The sequence below is a fragment of the Macaca nemestrina genome, chromosome 3 (assembly GCF_043159975.1).
Source record: "Macaca nemestrina isolate mMacNem1 chromosome 3, mMacNem.hap1, whole genome shotgun sequence".
Taxonomy (NCBI): Eukaryota; Metazoa; Chordata; class Mammalia; order Primates; family Cercopithecidae; genus Macaca; species Macaca nemestrina.
The window spans coordinates 62,014,831-62,031,807 of NC_092127.1; the positions used below are offsets into that span (position 1 = coordinate 62,014,831).

The 16,977-nt window shown below is 38.8% G+C and overlaps 1 protein-coding gene across 5 annotated transcripts in view; it reads right to left on the reverse strand.

The window, feature by feature from the left end:
* LOC105486104 (inturned planar cell polarity protein) overlaps window positions 1-10,738 on the reverse strand; it is a 96,967-nt gene extending 86,229 nt beyond the window's left edge. For 3 of the 5 annotated variants that reach the window (XM_071093073.1, XM_071093072.1, XM_071093070.1), the window contains exon 1: window positions 547-1,099. In XM_071093073.1, the coding sequence (XP_070949174.1) occupies window positions 547-692 (146 nt within the window). In that variant the 5' untranslated portion in view covers window positions 693-1,099. Of the gene's footprint in view, window positions 1-546; window positions 1,100-10,570 lie in introns of those variants that run through there. The other 2 variants (XM_071093071.1, XM_011748801.3) reach the window with 2 other exon arrangements.
* Window positions 10,739-16,977: the final 6,239 nt, after the last annotated feature.

Below are 16,977 nucleotides of genomic sequence, written 5' to 3' on the forward strand. Positions count from 1 at the left end.
ATGCATAGGAAAATCCAGCAGAAATATCCAGAAGTGCTGAGAGGTTGTCCTTGGTGGTGAGACTATGGGTAGGCATTCCTTCTGTTATATAGCTATTCATTTCCATAACAGAAAACATCTACATAAATTTAACAACTGCCTTATAAAACGTGTAGGGTGTCTCTCTACTCCAAATACTAAAGAGATTAAGCCACAAAGACCCCACCAAAGAAGCAAGAAGACACTGCGATCGGAAGGAAGAGTTTTTTGAACACTGTTACAGATATATCCTCCTATGGCCTAGACAGAGCCCATGACCAGAAAGAGATTCTCCTCATCTAAGAATCATTTTAAAAACAAAAAAAAACCCTACAGTAGCAAAGAATGGCATCGTTATTTCTGCTCACACCACCATACAATGGAACGTGGTGCAATTAAATCCCACTTATTATAGAACCCCAAATACTCGATTCCAACCACGCCAACACCCTTGCAGTCCCCCCAGCCCACGTGTATATTCTCTGGATTGAAGGGATGGGCTTAATTGTCCCTCTTTGAAAACCTTACTCATAATCGCTACTCGCTGAGGAATATGAACCCGAGTCGCTGACTCGATCTTCAAAATCACAGTCCTCATCTTCTTCTTGTGAAGAGGGGTCCCCAGGGAGCTCGTCTGAGCTCGGACGCGAATCGTACGAAGCCACAGAGGCCATTGTCAGGAATGCAACAGCTACAAGTGAAGTAATTCAAATCTCGCAGCTACAGCTTGCTAAGGCCGCCATGTTGCCTCTGCATGGAGGGGGCAGAGGCCATGTGACCACCAATTCTTAGCTGCAATTGGTGGCAGTTCGGGTTGCCAGGGAGACGGAGAAGCTTCCCAGAAGAAACAAGGAGGACAGAAAGCAGCAGCCAATGAGCTGAAACTTCGAGGAGGGCTTCTCAGTTGGAAGGATAGAAATAGGTGAAGTTTCACCGCTTACGCTCCCCGGAACGCTCTTCCTTAGAGCAGCATAACTTGTTAAAACAGGCGGAGATCCACTGGGTTTTTCCCCTTTTTCTTCCAGTGCTAGATATCCAGTTTGGTCTTTGTCCTGTGTTTCTAATGCCTAACAGCTGTCGGTCAGCCTTCCCCTCGAAGGAAACCGCACTTTACCGTTCCTTAGGGCCTCATCCGTGCAAGTAATGGACACTTTCAAGCAATGCGATCTAGATGTTAATATGAACACGCTCTATAGTTTTATGGGTTTCATATTGTTTCGCAATTGCAAACATTATCCCAAGTGGGTATTGTAGAGTGCCACAAATGAGTGGCAATCCTGTGGAATCAACTTCATGTTCATTTTCTAACTCAAAATTGTATAATCTAATTAAGTGTTCTCATTACTAAAGTTGGAAGTGTAAACAGGTAAAATCTACCTGTCATTTATGAATACCTACATCAAGTATTTTTTAAGTACAAAAATAACAGCTGGCACTGACTGAGAGTCAGCCTTGGCTCTGGTTACTTTTTTCATATACAATGCTGAGCATTCACATACTATGAAGTAAATATTTTCTCTATATTAAAATAAGGAAACTAAGCTTTAGAGAAGTTACGCATCTTACTAATGGTTACATGGCTAGCAGTCAACAAAGCCAACCAAGGAATGAACCTAAGTCAATAACCATTACATGAAATTTCCTCCCTCAGAATCCAGTAATTCAACTATTAGAGATCTACTCTGAGAAAGAATGCAAATTTATAAAATTTGTAAAAGTGAAAAGCTGAAAGCAATCTTAAAATGTCAAATAATGGGGAAAAAGTTAAATATATATAAATATCATTATGATTTTAACTAGAATGTGTTCAAAGAGTAAAGCATGAAGGAAATGTTCATGTTGCGGCATGTAGAAAAAGGATATAATGTTATTTTATGATCTCAAAGGCTGGGTGCTGGGGATTCTCTAATGGGCAATTATAACACGGTGATAAGTATTACAATAAATACAAGGTTCTAATGGAATACCCAGAAAAAACCAAAAGAGTATATGTGGGGCCACGACAGATTTCTTAGAGGAAGTATTAATTTATATTGTTATCATGGCATGGTTCCAACAGAGAAAGAATAATGGGAGATGAGTCATCACATGGCTGGTAGGGGTATATGCATGGAGAACTCAAAGGAACCTGGATTGTAGCTGTTGCAGGGGCAGAAAAACTCTACCTCCATCTTAGGGTCCCAGCTGGGCCTGAGAATTAAACTTACCTAAAATAGATTAACAAAAGAAAAGCAACTGGAACTTGTTATACAGATTTTGAGGCCCTGCTCCACATCAACAGGATCAGAATCTCCAGGGGAGGGGCCTGGAAATCTCTATTTTAAACAAGTGCCCCCAGTGATTCAGCAAACTTGGGGAACTGCCCTAAATTTTCCCTCAGTTCTGTGCTTCATACACACAGGCCAACTGGCCATTCCCTGAATAGGCCGGAACCCACTCCCACCTTGCAAATTTGAGCCTGGCAGAGAGACCTCTCTCCCTGCTCTAGAATCCAAGTTTTTTACATGGCAGGGGAGCCCTCATAAAGAAACAAAGACCCAAAGAAGCAGTTAGAGTCAGTTAACTTATATACTGGATCGGACAAAGAACAGGTAGCTGTGCAGAAGCAACTAAATTAAATTGGGAAGTTTAAAAGATAAGTTATTTTAACAAGGTCTGTACAGAATTCTCTTGGTTTCACTTCTATGCCCTTGAGAATAAGAATGTTACATTTTTCTAGTATAGAGAGGGTGTCTTTCACATGGGAGCTTTATCTGCTGCTTTCAAGAAACAGCGCAAAGGCACTTGCTGTTTTTCAAGTGCACTAAACTTAAATGTATAGTTTACCTCCCTCATAGCCAAATAAGCTGCAGTATGCAGCTTATACTTTTAAGCTGAAATTTAGTTGTATTTACATTAACTATGTACATTACATGTAAAAATATACATTAAACTATGTACATTTGAATTTGTACATCTACAAATGTACATTAAACTATGTACACTTGAATTTCCTAGGTTTTATGGTTTTATTTAATTTCTAAAGGTGCTTTTTATAGTGTTATAACAGCTATTAAATTTTGTAATTTGTATTAATTCATAAAATGGTTTTCATCTTATATAGGAGCTATAAAGCAGTTTATACCTCATTTATTTAAAATTATAATTAAAAAACTTAAGTCATCCCTGGAAATCCACAAGAGTCTTTTCCTTAAAAGTGGTCTGTATGTTACTAAAGTTGAAGAACAGGAGGAGGAATTTGGAAAGGGGTAATGGGCAAAAGGAGTGTCAGAGGCATTTGAACCACAGCGACTCCATCTTGAATAGGGGCTGGACAAAATAAGGCTGAGACCTATTGGGCTGCATACCCAGGAGGTTAGGCATTCTTAGTCACAGGATAAGATAGGAGGTCGGCACAAGATACAGGTCACAAAGACCTTGCTGATAAAACAGGATGCGGTAAAGAAGCCAGCCAAAACTTACCGAAACCAAGATGGCTACGAAAGTGACCTCTGGTCATCCTCACTGCTCACTATATGCCAATCATAATTAGCATACAGTGAACAGTGAGTATAATGAGCATTAGTTGCTAAAAGGCACTCCCATCAGCACCATGACAGTTTACAAATGCCATGGCAATGTCAGGAAGTTACCTTATATATTCTAAAAAAGGGAAGAACACTCAGTTCTGGGTATTGCCCACCCCTTTCCCAGAAAACTCATGAATAATCCACCCCTTGTTTAGCATATAATCAAGAAATAATATATAAGTATACTCAGTCAAGCAGCCCATGCCCCTGCTCTGCCTACGGAGTTGCCCTTTTTTTTCCCTTTACTTTCTTAATAAACTTGCGTTCAATTTATTCTGTGAACTTGCCCTGAATGCTTTCTTGGGTAAGGTCCAAGAATTCGCTCTCTCTTGGGGTCTGGACTGGGACCCCTTTCTGGTAACAAGAGGTCCTTGAGGTGGTAGGAGGCGATAGCATACAAGACACAGAAGGAGAGATATGACCTCCCTGGACACCTCTTCCCTAAAACTAGAGGGAAGAGCCAAAGAAGGGTGCTGGTGTGGATGGTGACTTGCCAGTTTCAGGCAGGAAGCTGAGGCAGTCTCCATGTGACAGTGTTTATTGTCTGGTAAGTAGGCTGCAACCTTGCCAGCTGAAAGTGATGGAGGAAGTAATGGGGTCAGAAGTTTGAAGAAAGTGGAGACAGGAAGGAAGGGAAACAAATATTTCCATTAGCATTGAGATCCAACAAAAAATGTATTACTTTTAAAATCAGAGAACAATATTATTTTAAAAAGCTGGAGTCACTATACTCATTATTTTGAGTTTCATGGTAAAATATACATGCTTACTTTCACCATAATCTTAAACATTAGGTATGATTTAAGATTCCATTTCAAAATAAAAAGTGCTTTAGGTACCTCTTTAATAAGTTAACCTTTTTTGTTTTAAAAGCAATTTATTGGAAGTAAAAAATAAAATAAGAAATTAAAAAAGGACATTTACAAATTTTAGCAAAATAACACATTTTCTTCCTACAAATTTTTCATCCATTTTTTTTGTAAGCATCTAATAGTTTCATACCCTGCCTCATAAACCTTGCATGGTACCTCCTTAAATAGAGAACAAAGTTCAAACTGTGTAGCTTCTTTTAAAATTTTTTCTCTAATTCTACACACAATTGAACACCAATTCAGAATTAAATGCTTTATTCCATGTTACATCTTAAGTTAATCAAGCTCATCAACTTGCCTATTCAAAAGAATCAACTGGAGCTTGTTACACAGATTTTGAGGCCCTGCTACACATTGACAGGATCAGAATCTCCAGGGGAGGGGCCTGGAAATCTCTATTTTAAACAAGTGCCCCCAGTGATTCAGCAAACTTGGGAAACTGCCCTAAACTTTCCCTCAGTTCTGTGCTTCATGCATATGAGCCCATTGGTCATTCCCTGAATAGGCCGGAACCCACTTCCACCTCCTGAATTTGAGCCTGGCCAACAGACCTCTCTCCCTGTTGTAGAATCCATCAACCACATAACCTTGAGCAAAAGATCTCCACAAGCTTCACTTTCCTTATCTGTAAGTTCAGATAATGGTACTTACTTCACAGGACTGTTTGGAATCTAATGAGTTAATGCATGTAAAATACCTAGCACATAAAGCGTCAATAAAACAGCTATTTTATCTCATTTACTCACACAGTTTTCTTACTGTGGAATGATACTTACCCAAAATTCATTTGTTGAAATACTACATCTTTCTTCAAGATCCAATTCAAATAGCACCTTTTCCCAAAAGCCCTCCCAGACACATCTCCTACCTCAGCAAGAATTCCTTTTTCTACTCTTTCCTCATAATCTATCCCATAAAATTAGGTTATAACTAATATCAGTCTGTCTTATATCTAAATTAAATAGGAATACCTCTATCATTGCCACCAAATGACAATCTCCTAGAGAACCTGACTGGGTCTTTTTTTTTTTTCTCTCTCTCTTCAGTCTTTCACCTGTCACAAGGTTGAACTGGAGCAAAAAACGCCACATGAAAGTATACCTGCTAGGACGTTAGCTATATCCCTGAGTTATGTTAACTCCCTTGTCTAATTTACTTACATGTGTTAGTTAAATGGATAAAAGTGAGCAACAACAAAATTTACCACCTTGCTTGATCTTTCATCAAAGAAGAAACAATATCAATCATTTTTATCCTTATTTTAATTTTCAGGTTGTAGTATCAATTAGACATATTTCTAAATTTACATATCATATTTCTACTAACTTACTAATATTTAATAAGCTTAGATATTTTCGAAAGGATGAAGAAAGGAAAGGAATAGGATGTCATTTTCAGGGCTTTTATAAGAATATTCTGTCTGTTTCATAATTAGCAATTGCAAGAAGATTTAAGAGATTTAGACTGGGGTATATTTTCATTTTCCCTTTTCCACTACAAAATGACCAGCCATCTTCTGAAGCCCAAATATGTTTAATTTAATGCATATGAGACATGACATCCTTATTTCCATAGATTACCATCTCGATTAGGCAAACAATACAATTCTAACATAAAATACACCAGATAAGGACATAATTAAATATTTAGTATCATTAGCAGGTTCAGGAGCTCTTTCTCTAGTAGTAATAGAAGCTAGCAATGAGAAGTAAATGAAAATAGGGCCACATGAGGTCATATTCATTAAAAAAACTTAAACTACAAGGTAAAAATTATGTAAGAGTTTGTTAGAAACTAATATTGCCTTAATTGTGAACACAGAAATAATTATACTTTATGAACTATGTGGTAATAATGACAGCCATAATTGTTTTAAAAATATGAATAAATAACTTGGTAGACCAATAAAATAGCATTTTAGAAAGTGAGACTTTATTATGTAGAAGATTTCAAATTTCAGAGTTTATATATCAAAATAACATTTCAGCAATCCTAAATGTACAGAACTGCATTGTGATCTAAAATTCTCATTTCCCTCTATAAAAGTTGAATTACTTGTTAAAATGCATGGAACTGGCCGGGCGCGGTGGCTCAAGCCTGTAATCCCAGCACTTTGGGAGGCTGAGACGGGCGGATCATGAGGTCAGGAGATCGAGACCATCCTGGCTAATACAGTGAAACCCCGTCTCTACTAAAAAATACAAAAAAAAAAAAACTAGCAGGGTGAAGTGGCGGGTGCCTGTAGTCCCAGCTACTCGGGAGGCTGAGGCAGGAGAATGGCGTGAACCCGAGAGGAGGAGCTTGCAGTGAGCTGAGATCCGGCCACTGCACTCCAGTCTGGGTGACAGAGCAAGACTCCGTCTCAAAAAAAAAAAAAAAAAAAAAAAAAAAATGCATGGAACTTACCTGCAATAAGATCATATATTCCACATTTCGATAGTAATGGAATACAGATGAGAATCCAGAAGCACAAGTGAGACTAAAATAGATGGCACAAAGCTCAAGCCCAAAACCCAATTCATTTACTCCTGTTTCTTTTCATTTTATATCTTCATTTACAAATTATAACAAATTTGGCAAGTTGTTCTACCACTATAGATAAACAGCTGCCAATCAGAAAGAAAGGCGGCTCCCTTAAAATAGGAATGCAACAACCCTGGAAATTGTTGATGGCCGACAATCTGCTGATGAAGAGGAAAGTAAAAAACAAAAGGCAGACATGAGAATTACCAAAAAATCATAGTTTATAAATGACTGCCAAATGCCCTAAGTAGCACCTAAAAAAAAAAAAAAAAAACAGCACTGTTGAATCCTACAATAATTTGACATCAACTGGAAAAAATACTTGATAATCTGTAAGTGCCATGCATTCTCCAGTCAGGGGATCCAAGTTCTCATCCTGATTTTGGCACCAGTAACCAAGTGGAAGTGGACGAAGTCAGTTTCCTCATCTGAAGGCAGCAATAATAATCTCTGCCTACTATATAGGGTTGCTGAAAATCAAATGAGATAACCCTTGAAATCTAACGCCTTATACCTTAAGAAACAGAGCAGTGTGTACTTTATATTATATTTTCAAAAGCTTTTGGTTTTTTAATTATTCATTTTAGTTTTTATTTTTAGAACTTAAAAAGATATTACATACTCTTTTACTAACAGGAATATTACTTAATTGGGCATACCCCCTGAGAATTCTGGATAGTTGCAGTATTTTGAATTTGCATATTTTCGCCTTTGGTAAGAGTATGTAATTTGGGTCGTCGAAAATTTTGAAAATCACCTCTAGTTCACTTTCTCCACTGGCTTAGGGGTCAAAAAGCCAGCACGCTAGCCTGGACCAGCACCATTCATTAGCTATTAGGCCTTGGGCAAAGTCACTTGGCTGACTCTTCTCAGAATCTTTAGGAATAGCTATCCTTTTGTGTTTTGTTTTAGTTTTTTATTATAGAACAGTTGTTAACATAATCCCTTATATTTGACAGAACTTTAGTTTTATAAAGCACTTCCATATCATCAGAAATTCACACCAACACCTTGTGAGGTGGGTATTATCCCTTAATATTAAAGAAAGAACAGGGGAAAATACAAATAAGTGAAAAATCTTGCCAAGTTACACAACTACTGTGCAACAGAAGAATTAGGACTCCAAGGAAATGATTAATTTGCAATAGTATTGTGCATGTGTGTTTTTAAAAAAAAAATTTGCAAAATACTATTAAGAGGATTGTTTGGTTATTTCTTCTAATCAAGATGACACAAAAATAACGTAAGTAAAAGTAACTGAGAAATGCAATACTGATGCTTTTCCTTGACTCAGACAACTTATGTGTAACTTTTTTCAAAAAGCAGAATAGCTAAATTTATTTTGCTGAGCTATTTTTATTTTAGTATTGACATTTTGATGTTAGCACCTCATGCAGAGAAAAGTTTGCAACTTCGCTTTAATTTTGGGTTGGCTGAAGTATCTTTTTCAAAAGCACAGCAATTTAATGCTCTACATTTTAAAAACCATATTTGCAATGGAAAATATACAAGTAATTTAAAAAAGTACACACTCACAAGACTTACCCTTTAAAGTAAGACGTTAAAATAAAATAGAATAGTATGTTATTTTCTCTTAATAACACGGCTACTAGTCACTTTAATGCAATTGCCAAAATTTTGTATATAATTTACAATGGATGTTTTAAAGGAAAAAATAAAAGTTTTGTAATATTAATACTTTTTAAAAAGGCCATGCATTGATATGGTTCATGAGAACTATGAATGATAAGTACGAGTATGATTTAAGGGTTGTCAGATCTCGCTAATTTCTATAATATTGTGCCTAAACAAATCTATATATGCCAGCAAAAGACATTTGATTAGATGTGAACTTGTGTGAAATACAGCTTCATTAAATGAAAGAGAAACCTCTACAGATGTCGAAGTTTTTTTTAATGTATGTTTGAAAACATTAATACATAACCACTAATAAGAGTAATTTATTGCAGTAGCAAAAAGATTTTCGTATAATGTTGAAAAGAAAGCAGTGTTAGCCATGATACTGACAAACACATTTATAGTTCCAGATTCCATTGGTTCCTCTAGCATTTGGGAGCAGTTATTTGTAATTCAGATAAAGTAGCTTTTCATTCTAATACTGAGCAGGTTATTCTAGAAATATTCCACTACTTCCGAAATAATCATCTCAGTCTTCATGACTATAGCTTAAACGTATTCTTTTGCCTGGTTTATTCGGACGGGTTTGTGCTTTGGATCTGAACTCCTAAAGTGTTAATCAGTTTGAAATTTTTTGGCACTCGACATTTAAACATGAGAAATATGAAGAAATTCTGTTGCAGCAAGGTCTTAAGCTTTTAAAATCAGCACCTCTCCCAGCTTTACAACAAAGTCATGCTGTGAATGAGTTTTTAGTTAATGCTTCTTGGGATTTATTCCTGGACTATAATTTTATCAAATGCAGGGGGAATTGTTTTTGGGAATTTAACAGAATACCCTTTTCACTGCTCGTTTAATAATATTTTATTTTGTATGGCAGGGGCTCTTTGGGGTTTGGGGGAAACCAGCTGCAGAAAATTGCAGGTTTCAGAAGAGAGCTCTGAAATCGCAGACACCCGATTTCTCCCTTGCACACTGTCTTTCTTTTTTACTCACACTTCCAATAGAACAGGATTTCTACAGCTCATATGGTTTTGTACAAAGACTTAAAAGGGCCACTTGAAACGTTTACAGATGAGAGGGCTCACATAAACCTCCCTCTGACAGATATTTACTAAGCGCCACTTACTCTTTCTCGCCACAAATGTATTCAAGAGATACTTTAGATATATTTATAAGAGGTTTTTTTTTTTTTTTTTTTTTTTCCTACAACGTCTTATGAAGGCCAGGCCTTCCTAGAACTAAAGCAGCATTAACTGCCTGGTATTTCATCCATCCTTTCTTAAAATTGAAAGACAATTTGCTCTTCATGTGGACTATTTCTTTCTCTTCTCTACGCCCATCACTGTAACCATGGGATTTAATATTTGTTAGTCTATTTTGCATAAAGGATAAGGTTGGACGAAAGTACCAGCGGTTAAAATTAATGCCCTAGCAGCTTACGGAAAGTTGGGGTTCTCATTCTTCCGAGAGAAACTCTTAAATTTCTTTTGTGTAGTTGTTGGTGTGTGGGCGCGAGCGCATGCGCGCGCGTGTGTGGGAGGGGGGTGGGGTAGAATTAGATTTGTTAAAAAAGCTGCTCTTTTCCATTCCAGTCACAACTAAAGTTCAAACAAAACTCTTAGCTTCCTGGAAGAAGCCTGGAGGTGTTAAGGGACAGCTTCGCTTAATCTTTCTCTTCTTCCTAAGGTAGCGTTTTCCGGAGGAGATGGGTGACCGGGACCCACGCGGGGCCAGTCTCGGCAGCGGGACAGGGTGGATCGCTGGCACCCGACTCTGGAAAGGGTGGGGTGCAGGTCCCAACGGCCCTTCGCGGCCAGCGCCGCACTAAGGCGAATCCCAAGTCAGATGCTTCCAGAAAGACCCCAGAAAGAAAAGCGGCCCCTCCCTCGCCCACATCCCCGGGGCAAGAGGGCGGTCTCGCCCCGCGCCCCAGGGCCCTGCACTGACCTGTGTAACAGGACACGCTGCACTGAGTCCAGGTCCTCTAGGCTGCGGGGGGCAGGTTTGGGGATGCTGGACCTGCCCACCTGAAACATGCCCACTGGAGACTCGCTGCAGGGGCGGAAGACAGGTCACCTAGGTGCCAGCCCCGGCGCCCGCCGAGCCGCCTGGCCCCCGCACGGCTCCGGCCGCCGCGGGGAACGTGGAATTGCCAGCCTCCGACGCGCGGAAGCCAAGGGCTGAAGGCGGCGGTGTTAGCGACGGCGGCCCCTCCTTCGCCCGCGCGCTCCCCCGCCGGTCTCGGAGCCCGGCTCACTGGCGGGCGGCGCGGCCACTCCTCGCTGCGGGGCACGGCGCAGGTGGGCGCTCTGTGGGCCGCCACCCCCACCAGGGCTCGCGAAGTCCAGACTACCCCGTCTTCCACGTCTGGGTTTCCCGGTCTCTTCCTCTGGTCCAACTACACAGCCCGTCTCCCGCGCTGGGGGCGAGCCGTCGAGCGCCTCCAGACCCCGCCGCCTGGCGCTGCGCTCTTTCGCCGCCTAGTGCGGGATGCAGCTCTTCACCCTCCCTTCCAGGACAGCGAGGCCGCCTCGGCCGGGGACACCGGCGTCCAGGCGCCGCCCCCAGCGAAGGAAACTACCACCTGCAGCTTCCAGGGCCACAAACGAGGGAGGAGTGGAGGAAACTCTCAAGGGTCTCTGAGGCTCTGGCTGCTATGTGGAAGACCCGAAAATGAGTGGGGAAGAGAGGCAAGGTAGTTGTCTGTTCTTGGTGGGAGTTTAAATTCAGCCTAAAGAAGCCATATACATTCATCCGTCCATGCAAATGTGTATTATCACTTGCTATGTGCCAGGCCAAGTTCTAGTCCTTGGAGGTACAAGAGTGAATAAAAGGTGGACTCTGACTTGTCTAGTGTGGCTCTGTTCTCTTTTTTGGGGATTTATTTGCTTTAAAATATACTTGACCCCAGGAGACAGTCTCTACTCTAGGGCATTAGGTATTTCAGTGAACTATTCTGTGGCCTGTGGCCAAGAGAAGACAAAATTAGCTTGGTGGTTTTTCCCTCGTGGGAAAAGTGACGCGTGTGTGACTTCTTACTCTAGACTGTCCCTAAGTCAGAACCGGCCAGAATGGTAAGGGGAACCACTGAAGGAGAATAAATGGAGAAACTGGAGCATAGTAGTTTAAAATGTGAGCTACCATAGGTTATAGATTAATGATAAATGGTAATAGATTAATTTTAAACTTTAGGGTAATTAGCTGGGACTTGGCTACTCACTGTAGGACCTCTAAATGTCATTATCTGCAGATCTTTTCTCTTGGGTCCATTTCTCCAGTCAGGGATGTCTTTCTGGCTGCCAAGTGGGTTAAGAGGGTGAATGATGGAGGCCCCATCTCTTAGCATATAGACTTTTACTTAATTCCTCTCTTTTCAATAAGTTGCCTTACCCCTGGTCTACACTGTACCTGTGTTCTTGAGTCCACTGCCTCAAAAATCTGAAAATGTTCATGTCTTTTGATTCAGAAATTAATCCCAAGAAAATGATAAAAGGTGAGGGTCATGATGTTCGTTGCAGTACATTATTATAGCAAAAATATGAAAGGTAGAAATGTCCAAAATTAATATAACTACCTACATAGATTAAAGTTCATTCATACAATGATCTAATATATATTTATTAAAAGGAAGTTTAAATAAAATGCTTAATGGCATAAGAAAATATTTATGATTTAAACTTTAGTAAATATTCAGGAGACAAAATTGTACATTCAGTTTTTTGTTGCTATGTAAAAATTGGGAAATTGATTGGATGGACATGCACCAAATCTTAAAAGTGATTATATCTGGAAGTAAAATTATGAATTATTTTTTCTTGTACTTTTCCATGTTACATTTTTTATGATAAATATATATTATTTTTATAATCAGAATGTATTCAATCCATTGTGGGAATGTAAATGTGTGAAAAGAATGATTTATAGTCCCACTAGGGAGGCTGAAGTGGGAGGATACGTTGAGTCCAGAAATTCAAGGCCACCCTAGGCAACACAGCAAGATCCCCCTCTCTTAGAAACGAAAAAACAAAACAAAAACCAGATTGATTTGAAGAATAGTTGGTGGCAACTGAATTTGTGGATAAAAATTTCCAGTTATTATCTATTTCACATTACCATTCTCAGATATACATCAGTGGTTTTGCTAAATATTTTATCATTTAAGGGTACAAGGGTAGCCTACATTTTAAAAAAGGACCATTACGAATCTTTTATATAGAGAATAGTTATTAAGTAAATCAGATATTTGTTACTTTTTTTAAGCCATAATAATTTATCTTTTGTTTGAAACTACTAGGTAAATTTTCCTTCTGACTTTAGATTTTGTGAAAAGTCCGTGTTCTCACTTACAAGTGGGAGCTAAACATGCTATCCTCATAGACATAAAGATGGCAACAATAGACACTGGGGACTACTAGAGGGGGAAAGGAGGGAGGGGAGCAAGGGTTGAAAAACTGTTGGGTACTATGCTCAGTACCTGAGTGGTGGGATCATTCATATCCCAACCCTCAGCATCAGGTAATTTACCCAGGTAACAAACCTGCACATGTACCCACTGAATGTAAAGTGAAAGTTGAAAAAGAAGTCAGTAGTAAACATTAAAAATGTTTTGTGTGAAAAATTTATGATGTTATAAATTGCTATTCAATTACATGTTCAAAATAAATCTTCATTTACATATGTTTTCTTAAAGTAGGATTTATCTACAGCTACTTCTGGGCAAGAAAATATTCTATACATTCAAATTTATTCTAGACAATGACAACTTATATCTCATAACAGAATAATCCATTTCACATGGAAACTTTTACCACTAAAAGACTCTCACCATGTTTTTATGTTTGTATATTAATTGGATTGTTTCAATCATAAGTTCCTTATAGCAATATAAAGAAAATAAGAGAAAATATTTGCAACATGTATTTTGAGATGAACAACCTGTACAGAGGGAGAGGTTGATGATGCAATAAGAGAAAACATTTGCAGCATGTATTTTGAGTTGAACAACCTGTACAGAGAGAGAGGCTGATGATGCAAAAGAAAAATGAGATCATTGGTACTGCCATGTCCCAGAGTTAGGAGAAAATGGTATCTTAGTGCATAATTGGAGGCCTCACCTTGGACTAGAAGAGGCACACTCCATTGTTATGATTGCCATAATTTTCTGCATTTCATAGTAGAGATTTTTAAATAAAAATTGACAGCTACCAGAGAAATCAGGACAGAGCCATACCTTTTCATTAATTTTAGGTGTCATTATCCTTTCTGACCTTTATCAATAATGGTTTCCATAATGATTTTTAGACTTTTGCCTTGGAGAAATAAATACCTTTTTTTAAAAAAAGAAAAAAAAACACACTAGTTTTCGGGTCATAGAATATTGGTACTATTTTTTAATGCATCATGTATTAACTGATCTCCTCTAATAGATTCAAAGGCTTTTTGAGGTCAAATGATGTCAAGAAGCTTTGGAATCTATTCGATAGTACATCATTTGACCTCAAGCATCCATATATATTGAGTGACTGCATCCTGGATCATGGTTGCTTCTGAAGGTGAAATCCTGGGTCAACTCAGTATTGACTTGAAGTTTGAGAGAGCTGTTTTCACTGGCTTGCTACAGGGTTCTATACCTGACCTAGTTCTATTTAATAGTTTAATCAATGATATTAATGAAAATAGGGAAGGTATGCTTGCCAAAATTGCAGTGAATAAAAAATTGGAAATGTGTTGACTCTTACAAAATTTCTGGAGTCTGGAAACCCTAACTCAAAAAGGAAAAGATATGTGTATGTATTTTTACACATATTTAAAAAATAATTATGATAGATCAGGAAAACAAGCAGGCTTAGCAGTCATTCAAGTGTAGAAGATGCAGACAAATTATTGAATTGCAATATAAACAACAGTGTTAAAGTGGCTACCATTGTACACTACTCAAGTGCCATATAAATTTCTGTCTTCTGTGTACCAGATTTTAACAAACACATTGCACCAGAGGAGTGGATTAGGATCCATCAAACTCACCAATCTGTCATAAATCTCCTGATTTATGTGGTCCATCACCCTCTTCTGTGGTCCATCACCCTCTTGGAAATACTTGAGCATTGTTACATGAAAGGTGGTTAGGAAAAAAACTCATTCAGTAGAATTGTCTAAGAATTCTTGACACATCTTTTTTTTCTTTTTTATATACTCAAGGGGTATGTGTGCAGTTTTGTTACATGGATATACTGTGTAGTGGTGAAGTCTGGGCTTTTAGTGTACCCATCACTCAAGTAGTGAACATTGTATCCAATAGGTAATTTTTCAATCCTCACTCCTCTCCTACTCTTCCTGCTTTTGGAGTCCCTGGTGTCTATTATTCCCCTCTCTATGTCCATGTGTACCTGATATGGTTTGGCTCTGTGTTCCCACGCAAATCTCATGTTGAATTGTAATCCCCATTGTTGGGGGAGGGACCTGATGGGAGGTGACTGCATCATGAGGTTGGATTTCCCCTCTGCTGTCCTCATGATGGTGAGTTCTTACGAGATCTGGTTGTTTGAACATGTGTAGCACTTACCCCTTCACTCTCTCTCTCCTACCAGCCATGTGAAGACCTTGCCTGATTTCCCTTTGCCCTCCAGCATGATTGTAAGTTTCCTGAGGCCTCCTCAGAAGAAGCTGATACGGCCTGCAGAACTGTGAGGTGATTGAACCTCTTTTCTTTATAAGTTACCCAGTCTCAGGTATGTCTTTATAGCAGTGTGAGAACAGACTAATACAGTATCCATTGCTTAGCTCCCACTTATAAGTGAGAAGTTGTGGTATTTGATTTTCTGTTTCTGAGTTACTTCACTTAGGATGTAGGCCTTCAGCTGTACCCATATTGCTGCAAAACACATAATTTCATTTTTTATGGCTGCATAGTATTCCATGGTGTATATATACCACATTTTCTTTATTTAATCATCCATTGATTAACACTTAGGTTGATTCCATGACTTTACTTGTGAATAGTGCTGTGATAAACATTTGAGTGCAAGTATCTTTTTGATCTAATGATTTTTTTTAATAGATACCTACAAGTGGAATTGCTGGATTGAATTGTAATTCTATTTTTAGTTCTATGAGAAATATCCTTACTATTTTCCACAGAGGTTGTACTAATGTACATTTTTGACAATAGTGTAAAAGTATTCCCTTTTCCCCACATCCTTTCCAATATCTATTGGGTTTTTTTTTTTTTAACTTTTTAATAATAGAAATTTCCAGCACATCTTTAAAAATTCTTTCTCTTCTTCCAAATTCTGTATCTAGGTATATGTGGCAAGCAGAGGCCAGATTATATACACTACCTTAAAGATTATGGTCTTTATCCTCAGTGCAACAAAATAAAGTCATTGAAGAGTTTTAAGTAGAGGACTGACATGATGACATGGTGAGATATTTTGAAAAATTCACCCTGGTTTGCTCTATGAAGAATGGATAGCCAAGAATGAGTCTTAGTTTTTGTTGTCATTTCCTTTATGAATGGAGTGAGTCTTGAAGGACAGCAACATTTAATGGCAGGATAGAAGTATATATTCCTGGAAAGGACACAGAGAAATGGCCAGAGAAAGGAAGGGCTTAACTCACGGAAGCAAAGGGAACTTAATGTTTCCACTGGAAAGTCAAGGATGATGAAGCCTGAAATATGTTCTTTGAATTTAGGCACAAGAAGGTCATTAGTGAGTGCTGATTGTATGGAGTAGTGGTGGTGGGGAGATGTATTGAGACAGCTGGGAGAGTGAGTTGGAGGGGAGGAAGTGCAGGCAAAGGGCAGAAATAGCTCTTTTGCAAAGTTTGCATCAGAAGAGAATTAGTTATGGGTTAATGTGGTGTTAAGGCAAATTTCTTCCTTTCTCCTTCTATTCCTCCCTCCCTTACCTTATTATAATGTCAGAGGCTTGAGTAAGGTTAAAATGACTGTGAGGATAATCTATTAAATAACTGAGAGGAAGAGGCTGAGTATAAAAGAAAGAAAATGATTGTCTTACAGAGGAGAGGGGATGCTGCTCTCTAGTATCCTGTAGACGACAAATCAGGGCAGGTGTGAAGGTTTGTAAGTTAAATGGTAGAAGATGGAGTCTTCCAGTCAGGGGGCATTATGGGTTGGTTCATGTCCCCTCAAAATATATGTGGCAGTCCTAACCTCTGGTAGCTGGATGTGACTGTGTTTGGAGGAGTATCTTTGCAGATGTAATCAAGCTAAGATGAGGTCACACTGAATTAGGGTGGGTCCTAATCCAATATAACTGGTGTCCTTATGAGAGAGGAGAAGAGAGACATACACACACAGAGGGAAGACATACACACACAGAAAGACAGGGCCA